This window comes from Onychostruthus taczanowskii, unplaced genomic scaffold, assembly GCF_017590055.1.
Source record: "Onychostruthus taczanowskii isolate IOZ18803 unplaced genomic scaffold, ASM1759005v1 scaffold83, whole genome shotgun sequence".
Classification (NCBI taxonomy): domain Eukaryota; kingdom Metazoa; phylum Chordata; class Aves; order Passeriformes; family Passeridae; genus Onychostruthus; species Onychostruthus taczanowskii.
Genome location: NW_024506221.1, coordinates 300,515 through 312,088, shown reverse-complemented (window position 1 = coordinate 312,088; position 11,574 = coordinate 300,515). Strand labels below are relative to the sequence as shown.

General features: G+C 40.8%; 1 protein-coding gene across 1 annotated transcript; it reads left to right on the top strand.

Moving 5' to 3' along the window:
- The first annotated feature begins 1,206 nt into the window (after positions 1 to 1,206).
- GPX8 (glutathione peroxidase 8 (putative)) lies at positions 1,207 to 4,989 on the top strand. Its single transcript, XM_041424627.1, has 3 exons — positions 1,207 to 1,431; positions 2,085 to 2,346; positions 4,300 to 4,989. The coding sequence occupies exons 1-3, from the start codon at positions 1,225 to 1,227 to the stop codon at positions 4,461 to 4,463; spliced, it is 633 nt and encodes a 210-aa protein (XP_041280561.1). The 5' UTR covers positions 1,207 to 1,224; the 3' UTR covers positions 4,464 to 4,989.
- Positions 4,990 to 11,574: the final 6,585 nt, after the last annotated feature.

Sequence of the window (11,574 nt, the reverse complement as noted above, 5' to 3'; positions counted from 1 at the left end):
GAGTTTTTCTCTGCTCCATGTAGTGAAGAGAGTTTTACACAGCTGTATGTTTTCTGAATAAAAAGTTATCTTTTTTTTTTTTTTTTAAGGTTGCAGAGTTAAAACAAGTTTAACCAGTTGCTGTTAAGTTAGCTTCATGTTGCAGCCACCTATTGTTAAGAGTTCCTCTTCAATTACCTGTTAATGGTTGGTGATTAGCCATTGTCCCCCTGATGCTTGGCGGGGAGTGACACGGGGCCCTGCAGGTAGCAGGGCAGGGGAGTGACATCAGAGCTAGTATGCAGATGAGAATGCATTTCACCAAATTTTGCAGTTTTCCAGGAAACCCCCTAAAAACGAGCCAACATAGAATTAAGAGACCTAAGTGATGTCTAAGGACGAGGAACTTAATTCAGTACCTGCTAAGATCCTTTTTACTTCTCACCCTAACCTAAAAAGATATTAACTAGAGAAAGGACCTGAAATGTTAAACGGAAAAGGGGGAATCTCCTAATCTCCCAAGAGGATGGAAGCCCCAGCTCTCCCTGCAGACCAGCGGACTGCATCTTCATCATCATCACCCTCCTCCTCCTCCGTGCCACTCCTAGGAGCAGCGGCGGCGTGGGTGCGACCCGTCGATTTCTCCCCACCTGAGCTGATACTTTTTAATAAAGGCATTAAAAAGGAGAAAAATCTCCCACCCCATTTATTTCATCTGTGATCCCACAGCAGCTGATGAGATGCAGTGCTGAGTTTGTAAAAGGGTGGTTTCAGCCATCCTGCCTTTTTTCTACCTGAACAGCAGTGCCCCGAAATGCTTCTCCAAGTCTACCTGATAACACAGCTGCCTCCTGCAGAGCAGCTCCACCAGACACATCTGGGGGCCCACGGGATGTGCTGGAGCTGCACCACAAACTCAAGTCTTGTCCCCAGCAGCTCTCAGGACAGTGCAGACACACCCTGGAGTGTCCCACAGAGGTCAGTCACTCCGAACCTCCTTAGGTGATTGTTACACACTTTTCACTCATTTCTTCTCCCCTCTTCCATCCCTTTTCCGCCCCAAAAGATCCTGATACTTTATATAAGTGCTCAGAAGCCCAGCAGGCACTGTGATATGTTACAGCTCTTTTGCAACAGGGACAAAAATGAACAGCTTGTTGTTTCCGGTCTGAGCTGAGAGTCTCATGTTTCAGCTCCTCCTTCACATTCCAGGCCTGCCCAGGCTCCTCCACAAAGATTTCAAAAATGGAGCCTCTCACAACTAGTTATCCTCTGAAATACTCAGTGCACAAAGCCAGGATCTTTGTTGTCTTCCTGTCAATGGTTTTGTGCACCACCGTTCTCTGCCTGCTGCAACTCAGGTTTTTTAAACCTAAAATCAAAGATTTTTACTCTTTTGAAGTCAAGGATTCACGAGGAAGGATTATTTCTTTGGAGAAGTACAGAGGGAAAGTAAGTTATTATTTCACTTTTTCTGTCCTGAATCCATACTGACAAAAATGTGTACATTTCTAGGTAAATAAAAGGCTTGGTTATGGGAGTTTTTGGCACAGCTTTGTGCTAAATTCCTATTCTTCATACAGAAAGCTGGAGAAAATTTATTTTATCTAGGCCTGCTCCAGGAATCAAATATTAGATCTAGCAAATTAAGAAAATAAATTGTATTATTTAGCACAGGTCAATACAGCCTAACAGGCAAATTGGTGGATTTTAATGTTAGTTAAGAATGTTGTGTTTGGATTTTGGAAGTTTATCTAGTAAATATGATTTTAGTGCATGTCCTAAATATCTGGTTTTTTAAATGCTTATATATAAACAAAGCTGTAAGATTAAGTTTATGCATTTACTATGTTTTTACAACAGATTGTCTGAAAGTAAATATCTCCAGCTGCTTTCATCTTTATTTGTTTACTGAAATAATGATCAGACATATTATGTTTAGTCTTCCGACACGAACCATCATGATTATGAGAAATGTCGTTTCAAGATTTAATTGTGATCTCTACAAAATCTACAGGCTTTTTCCTTACTAGACTAAATAATAGCTAATAACTAAATAGCTAATAACCAATAACTAAAGTTATTTTAACTTTATTTTTCTGAAGGCAACTTTGGTTGTAAACGTGGCCAGTTACTGCCAATACACAGACAAAAATTACATCGCCCTGCAAGAGCTGCACAGAGAGTTTGGTCCCTCCCACTTCACTGTGCTGGCATTTCCCTGCAACCAGTTCGGAGAATCAGAGCCTGGCTCAAGCCAGGAAATAGAATCCTTTGCCAAAGGAAACTATGGAGTAACATTCCCTGTTTTCCACAAAATCAAGATCCTAGGATCAGAAGCAGATCCCGCCTTTAAATTTCTAATAGGTAACTGTTTTCTTTTATGTATCAGGCTGCCTGTAATCATGGTACTCTCATTAAATCCAGGCTGCATGATTTTGTCAGGAAACATTAAAGTCTTCATAAACTATGAAGAGAAACAGGCATTTAGCATACCATTACTCTCATTTTAATTTGGAAATCCAAAGTATGGGCTAAAGAATTGTATCCTGAAAACATCAGTTTCTCCTCACTGCTCATAAAAACAGTCTGGTCTGATCAGCCCAGCTAGAAACATCCATTTTGCTAGAAATCCTAGCACTAGAAACTCCCATGTACAAAATCCTATTCCAAAGTACGTGATTTTTATTTTTAAAAAGACTTCTTATGGACAAAAATGTAGCTATGGGGGTTATAAAATTACCAGCAGATTTTATATACACATGCAGATGAGATTTTTAGCTGGGTCCTATGTCCACCTTTATGTAAACTGTATTGTAAAGCAGATTTACATATGCTAGTTATATAAAACTGCTGATTTGTATTAATTTGCCATGTGAACTTCAGGACCTAGCCTGCAAAATCCTGCGTGAATACAGTGAGCATTTACAGACTTAGAACCTCATATTCTCACAAGCAAAATGAAATTCTCACTCCTTTCATTTGACCAAAGTTCTCATAGATTCAAAGCCAACTTGAAAAGCCTCTCTGAATTTTCCAGAGCTTTGGCCAGTTCTTGATCATATTGATATATGAAAGAAAAAAATAGCTTATACATAACCCATTTCTAACGCACCATTTTACCCAGAAAATAAAGTAGCAGAGAGCCTAAACCTTTATTCCATCTCCTTTCCTTCAGAGTCGATTTCACTCTCTCATAGTGCCTCTTGTCAGAGCACTGTTTCAATACCTAAACAAAATCTTTCCTAGAACTCTTATGTGCTTTATCCCCCAAGATACTTCCTATGTACTTGAAAATTGTTTTCATTGAGGAATCATTTAAGTGGCCACCATTGTCATTGTAACTGTGTTTGTTCCTACCGCCTCTTAGGCAGGCTAGTAAAACCTTCAGGTTTGTTGCCCTGAGCTGCCAGAGGTCCAGTGGAAATATTGAGGGTTTTCTCTCGGTTCTTTATAGAAAAGACTAGAGCACAAAGGAACCCGTTCTGTGTGATGAATACAGATTCTAAATATCAGTGCCATCAGTGTTAAACATTGATGCCTATAAAGAAAAAAAGTTCTACTCAAATTTTCTTATTTGACATGCTGTTCGCCTAAAAGAAGGACAAAGATCCTTTGGTACTTCAATATTCTGAAATAAAGTTTTTCTCTTCCTGTATTCCTGTGTTTCACAATAAATTCCTGTGCATTTTCAATTAAAGTACCTGTTTTATTCATGTTGCTGTTTTGACAATCAGAAGGCTGAACATCATGCTATTACCACCCTTTTGTGCCTGTGACTATGAGCAACAGGATGGCAATAGTACTGTCCAATAATCTAGTGGAAAATTAGTCCACTTGCATCACAAGTGTGGTGCCCAACTTAAATCCAGTGCTTTAAAAAATCTCTTTAGGGTTCAGCACCATTCCCAACCAAACACTTGTTCTCCAGTCAAAATCTACTGGAGCCTTTTTTGAAAGCAGCCTAATTAAGGCATCACCAGTACAACTTCCTGCTCCCATCTCACTTCCCAAAACTGACATAAAACTAGGGATTCCCTGAATAAATATGTAACCCTTGTATCCTCTTCCCTATGAAGTATAGCATAGCAAAGGTAGGAACTCTTTTAACAGTTTCACAGGAAGGGGGGGAGCATCACTGACTTCCAGTTTTTCAGATAGCATCAATCAACAATTAGCAGGAATCAGTAAATCCATGCCCAGACTACTAGCAAAGAGTATGGTGGGATTACTTCAGCATTAATAGTCAAAGAATCAGTGTGGGGCCTGCAGACAATTCAAGGTGTAAATAACTAAAATTATCTGATTTCGTCCTTACAGATTCCTCAAAGAAAGAGCCTCGATGGAATTTCTGGAAGTACCTTGTTAGCCCTGAGGGTAAAGTTGTGAAATTCTGGAGACCTGAAGAGCCAATAGAAAGTATCAAACCAGAGGTAACATCATTAATCAGGCAGATTATCATGAAGAAAAGAGAAGACCTCTGAAAAAGCCATTTAACCCCATGGGTATACAGCCTTTCTACATTCCTGGGAAATGTTGCTAGAAGCTAAATCATCAGGTGATTTTGCTACTCTTTAACTTGGGTGTCTGCAGTTTGTCTGCTAGTTCTGGATCGGCTCCTGCAGTGGCCTCAAGAAAGGCTGAGGTTACTGACACAGCAAGGCACTCAGTACTTTGCAGGGAGGGACCATCAATTTGCATAAAGGGTTTATGATTTCTTTTCAATAGCTAATTAAAAATTTCACCAGCAGGTAAATAGAAGGTTTATTCATAAATTACTCATATTTACACAGTCTTTTCCCCCATCTACCAGTAACACAGAGATTTTATACTCCATTAACACATAATTGCCCTGTCAAGAAAGACATGGGACCCAGAGATATCCATAGCAGGGTTTCACATATATAACTGAGCATACCAGCTTTGCAATATCTTCTTAAGGAAGACTACTGAACTGTGAAACTGCCAGTTGCAAAAAAATGTACATAGGAAATAAAATTATTAAAAGAAGCACCAAAATTGAAATAAAGTTTGCTTGCTGCTTCATATTTTGCTCATTTTATATTTCAGTTTTCCAACACCTTTAAAGTCTTCAACCTTCTCCATACATTTGTGATGCAGTAGAGTGCCTCAGATGTGAGCCCCTATCCTGCTGGATTATTTGTCTTCTGACCTGGATGAAGGCAGGGCTTATGTAAATATTCATGGTTGCTTACAGAATAATTCAAGGGGCAGCAAAAATCAAGAGCCTGGCACTCTAACCGATATCTGTCTGTGAGACAATCCCAAACAATGCTACCCAGCCACCCATCTACCTTTCATCTCTAGAATAAAATAGCAGTCTTCAAGTAGAGGTAGAAGAAGGGGATGCAGGCTCATGGATCAAGCCCCACTCTTCTCACCTTGCAAATTCCTCAGTCCTGCATGCAACTGCTAACCCATTTCCAGTTTTGTTCCTCTCTTCTATTACAAACTGCCAGGAGTTTTGGTTTATCTGTTTGAATGAAGGAAGATAGAAAGATTGAGTAAGAAACCCCACTCCAGCTGTCCATGCCTTGAAGAAGGGCTGAGATAACGGGAATGAGAAAAACCTGTGTCTCAGTAGAATATTCTATATGTAAAGGATGTGTAGAATTAATGCTGTTCTCTTTTACGACTAACACTGATTGAAAATACCTGAAGTGCTGAAAAATTTTTCCAGTAGAGACAGCCACTCAACTGTATAAAAATGGTGAGAAATTCAAGAGCAATTTTTTTTTTGAATAGGGTTTGTTGTTTTTTTTTTTTCATTCACTTATTGAATTAATTGAGAATTTCACAAAAAATCTATGAAGACTGAGTAATGATACTTATGTGGAAGATTAAACAAAGTCACTCTCAACAATGACAAACACCCTTTTGGAAATGATCTCAAACTTAATGCATGACAATTTATCCACTCAAAGTTTCAGAGCCCAGTTAAGGACAATGTAAACGTCTCATTAGAACAATGGTGCCGGCTGCTGGTGTCTTACACTTGCCTCTGCACTGTTTGCCTGAGATATCCTGCAAGATTCCACATCAAATTTGTCATGACAGTGCCTATTTTTATGCTGAGGTCCTGCATTTACTCCTGTCTCCTCCTGCATGTACAGTGTGAGAACATATAGTGAGACATGTCAGGTGATTTTCATCACACATCTCTGCTGCTTTGATGGAGCAGGAAGGGAACTGAGACATGGACCTTCTCCCCTCACTGGGAGCAGTTGATGCTCCATGGTACTAAGTGTCAGGACACAGCATTTTGCCCATAAATGGTGGGCAAACTTGAAAATGTACTAAAGTTTAAAACATGCATGTCTGTTCATGTGAGCTACCAAAGCTCCCTGGTTTTTGTACCACTGAATGAAAAAGGATAGGTATAAAGAAATGTTTGGTGCTGTTAGTGGAAGACCCCAAACAAAAAAGCCTGTTTTATTCCTGGTACTACCCAAGAGTTATTCGGCATATGGGAAATTTCACCTGGGTCTTAAAACATTCAAGATAAACAGTGAGGCAAGATTTTCTTGTTTGAAAGGGAGTGGGAGGGAAGGAAATGTGTGCACCTTGTTTGTGACTCACTCACTGAAGCTCATATTATTTTCCAGAGGACACAGTGTAATCTTGAGTATCTCAATGCCACCATTAAGATCAAGTGTCTTTCCTGGTATTCAGAAATAGCATGTGATATTAGCAAACAAGTGGACAGAATTACTTAACTCATGGCTTCCTGAATCGTATTCACTCCAGAGTCCTAGAGAAAGAAGATTTTTTCTGAGAAACCTGTCATGGAACTTCTCATTCACTATTTAGTCACAATGCAGTACAACCATCTTCTGAAGAAATTTCAGTATAGGTACCATTCAGTCCTGATTCTACACAGTTTAACTTTTTCAAAATTTACTGTTAATTAACATTCCTCAACAAATTAACATTCCTCCTTAACAAAAACTCCATGTGTTTGTATTACTTATGCATCATGAGACATGCCAGCTCTTGCAAGATAATATTTAGGGCAGATCATTGATAAACTAATCACTCCTTTCTTAAAGGTATGTTATCCATTATCTGGTAAAAATGAAGCATCTAATGGCCAAATCTACACAAACTTGGACAAGCAAATAAATAAAATGAAAGTCATAATATGTTATTCAAACAAACATTTATCTATAGTCAAAAGCCAAGGAAGTCGAGTCAATGCATGTCTATATAAACATCCACTTAAAGTTAATTTAAAATATGGCATATAAAAATATATACTCCAACATTTTAAACAGATTGAAACCTATTTCTTGGATTTTTGAATAATCCCCCCACTCTAAGATTTATTTTCCCTTGTATGATGCTTAACAAAGGTCAGTCTATGAGTATTAAAGTTATTTTATTTCCATTTGAGCATAACCTATTGCATCTTTCATCCTAATCCTCCATTCCCATCTCTAGCTTCCTTCACTCCCTAGGTCTGACATATCCTTATTTTCTCAAACAAATACCACTGAACTGTGAGCTTCTCCTTCCAAAAAGTTGCCTGGGAGTGAAAATATTCTAAATCCACTTCAGTCACCAGTAGTATATGTTCCTGTAAATTCAAGTAAAATACTTGTTTGCTGAGCCAACAGATCACTGTTTCTTCAATATTTAGTAGTGTAAGAGAAACATACTCACATAGGGTTCAAACCTGAAACTGTTACTTAATATTTACATAATTCAGTAGATTGTTTATAAACCAGAGGGTTTTGATGTATAACTGTATGAAATACCACTACCTTTCTTCTATACTGTCAGTTACATCTTATTTTAAACCCTGCATTCACTCAGTCTGCATAACCTCGCACATTTCCCTGGGGTCAGGGGAACCAGGCAGGCACTGGAGCAGCTAGGGACCAACGAGATACTTAAGCAGCAGTGTTTATCTTCTTGTCTGGACTGTGACGTGCTAATCTGACAGTGTAGTCAGTTGCTGTGTGTGAGGAACAGCTAACTAACAATACACTGCCTAATCACCACACGCAGCAGTGGCACGGCTGTCACCCTGCACACCTTCACCAACACTGGTGCTCTTTCTCTTCACGGTCCATGGCACATACAGCAGCACCTGGATAAAACAAGTAACAACAAAGAGTGTCTTTGGCACTCTGTAGATGCCTAAAATGCCAAGGTGAGGAGAAAATTAACACCATTGGCTGTGGCAGCATGTAAGGAGAAGCTCACAGTGTAACATGAATCAAAAAGATCAATGTGCTTCCAGCCTTTATCCTTCCACGTATAGTGCTATGTCCTGTCAGACTGTGTGGTTAGTGAGACTATGTGCAGTTGTTTTAATGCATGGATGTTAACAAATTAAGTTATCTGGAGAAGAAATGAGAGAGGAAAAGCTGTAAGACTGACTTTTTAAATCACATACAATAGAAAGGTAATTATTTTTCAGATATAGTATTTAGGAAGTTAGTGAAAGTGACTTTAAGCCACTGAACACTCTAATTGCTCAATTAGAAACAAACAAACAACAACAAAAAAAAAACTCAAAAAACTATCAAACTGCATTTGTCAAATATTACTATCAAAATATTAAAATCAAACACAAAATGCATGTGAAGTTTTTAAGTGTGCTGCTTTTGCTTTAAATAAGCTCCTAAGAGCTTAAAACTTTTTAAAATATTTGAATTATTTACCTAGTTCAGGTATTTAAAAACTTCCAGTTACCTTGGTATCTAAAAGTAGATGAACACCAGAGTCTAAATAAAGAAAAAATTCTCAATTGTTAGAATAATGGAAATATACAAGATACCACTTGTATTTGCCTGTCAGTCAAAGAAAGCAATAATCAGGAGAAACAAAAAGACTTTTTGTACAAAAGTAGCAGCTCTCCCTTTTGATGACCAAGGTATGTGGAAAAAGAGAGCAGCTGCATGTTAGCTGCTGTCAGAACTTCAAGCAGCCAACATACACTGCCATCCCATCACACACAGATGCACCACCTGCACGAATCCCTGCATGAATCCCTGCACGGATCCCTGCATGAATGCCTGCACCTTCCAAAGGAATTGCCTTGAAACAGCGGTGAGCCAGCCCTGCAGCTGGTGACAGTGTAGCAGTGACTGCTGCATTAGGTACAGCAGTCAACTAGCAATACACTGCCTACCAGACACAGAGTCCTTACCAGGGAGATGACCCCTGAAATAATACGCCTGGAAACATTCCTTATTTTTGACCCACATTCAGCATTATTCACCTGTTTTAAGGTTCATGTTTCATACGTGTATATATGGAAGTTCAGACAGTATATAGTGTCAAGAGATAAATGTCATGGGTGGGTGTCTGACTCAGGAAGACCAGGGTAAGAGCAATGGCACAAACCCTGCCTGGAGTTCCCAGGCTGTCCAAAAGGAACTGGATAGCGTTGCAAACAGTTTCTTGTCTTAGCTGTAGGAATACCGGTGTAGTATGTTACATCCACTGGTGAATTTGTATCACATACACCTACTCCAGTCCTTTTCTCTGTGGGACATTGTTTATAGCCACTGTTTATGACCACTGTTGCAGCCCTGCCCTTAGTCTAGATGAGCCAAAGTCAAACTCTGAGTAGTCAAGTTTATTTTGAAAATAGAGCCATCATTGGTTACCCCATAATCCAATTTACCTGTAGATTACAAGCCACAGCATACTTCTCTTTACAGCCACCTAACGAACAAAGGTTTCAGGACTGAAGCTTATGAATTTAGTCTAGATGGAGGTAAAATTTTACCTCCAACATCCATTTTAATTGAAAGTCCTTTGAAGTATCCCTGGAAAGGAGGTACTGAGTTAGACACTTTGTATAAAAGCCAATTAATATTGTATTTGAAGCCTTTACTTTGTTTCTTCAGAACTGGTCTTAAATCACTGAAAATAAATCTTAACTCGATACACAACAAAACATGAAACATTTACTTCCTTGAGTGCTGCTGCTGTTAGCAGCCACAGAAAGTACTGGCTAATTGAGTCCTTTTTGTTCCACAGCAAAAGGCGGCCACCTCTGAGTTTTCCGTGGTGCTTTTGAATGAAACAATATGGAGTGCAGCTAGCAGCTGTGGACACATCAGGGACAACAGCCAGCTAACATGCACTGCCAGACTGTCACATTCTCTTCAGTTTTGGCCATTAGTTCTCCTTCACCACCAAACCCAAAGTTTTGTCTCCCAGAGCTTAGTCGCCGCTCACTTCAGCAACACAGCTTTTTCCTAAGGGGTCACTTACACAAAATACAAATGTTGAAGCAACATTCTCAGCATGTTAGAGATTACATTTCTATACCATCATATCTAATGGCATCCTGATTATCTTCTGCTTCAGTGTTTTTCAGTATGGTCAGCCAGTTTGCATGTTATGGTCTTACCTGGTTTTATGATTCATGTCAACTCCTTAAGACACAAGCTGCTTGTATTTTACCTATTTATTACTGTTCCGTGACTATTTTTGTGATTAATAAGTTTCCTGCCTAGCTTCCTACTGTACTTGTGAGCTCTTTGCTGTGTCCTTTATCATATACCACCCTCTAAATATAAGTAACTGAGTTTGCAGTGCCAATGAAAAGTGTTCTGCAAACCTTTACAACCCCTGCAACCAGGTCAAGTAACTTTTGCTTTTTAAGAGTAAGCAGTCCCTCTAGTGCACCAGGAGAGAAGGTGGGTTTTTTTCCTCCCCTGATCAGATGTCAATTGACCATAACTTGTGGGGGTTTTGACATTGCAGATGCTATGCTTGCGAAAGTGTCATAAGGATTAATAGAAAACAATAGAAATTACGTGCTGCGGGGTTTTGTTCAAAATCACGTATTTTCCGTAGTTTCCCTCCCTCCTTCCTCTCTCCTTCCCTCCTTCTGTCCCCCAGAAATGCACAGTGGAACTCTCAGTTCAGGGCGTACGAAGGAGTGCAAACGTCTATGCTTATCTTACCTTAGCCGCTCTCCGTGGGCTTTGTTTTCTGCTCCACTTCAGGTCTTTTCCAATCATTCTCTTCTCGTCATGCTTGAAAAAAACCACAGAGACACAACACTTAGCAACCGCGCAGCTCAGTTTATTCACCCTAAAATCACCCTCCATCCAGCCTTGCGGCTGGCGAGTCTTCCCTGGGAGCCGCGGCCCCGGGGACAGGGCAGGGACGCTGAGGAGGACCGGTCCTCCCCAAGGCTCCGGCAGCCCCTGCACCCCCACGGGGCACTGTTACCAAAGCAAGTCCTCATCCCTCCTGCTCGTCCTCCGGGCGGGTTTTTCTAATTTCCGCTCCGTCTCTGCCGGGGCTGGCTGAAGCCGCTGCCGCCACCTCAGGATAGGTACCCCGACCTGGAGCAGGATCCCTCCCAGTGGGTCGGCTCCGGGCAGGTGCGTGGCAAGCAGCCCACTCTCACGGCTACCTGTGCGGAGTGAAACTTATAGTCCGGCCAGCCCTCGGGGCGCCGGTCCCCGCTGGGAGGCGGTGCCAGCTGCTCCGCCGCCCACCGCACCGTTCCCCGCCGCCGCACGCCGTCCTTTAAGCATCCCGCAGCGCGCCCGCCGAGGCGGGAAGCGCGGTCCCGGCCCGCCGGCGGGACCGGGCAGC

What these genes read in the sequence shown, in the direction of transcription:
- GPX8 (XM_041424627.1), top strand. Translation starts at nt 1,225, where the DNA reads ATGGAGCCTCTCACAACTAGTTATCCTCTGAAATACTCAGTGCACAAA. An exon ending in TGGAGAAGTACAGAGGGAAA is followed by an intron (nt 1,432 to 2,084) that starts GTAAGTTATTAT and finishes ATTTTTCTGAAG; the next exon opens with GCAACTTTGGTTGTAAACGT. An exon ending in CGCCTTTAAATTTCTAATAG is followed by an intron (nt 2,347 to 4,299) that starts GTAACTGTTTTC and finishes TCGTCCTTACAG; the next exon opens with ATTCCTCAAAGAAAGAGCCT.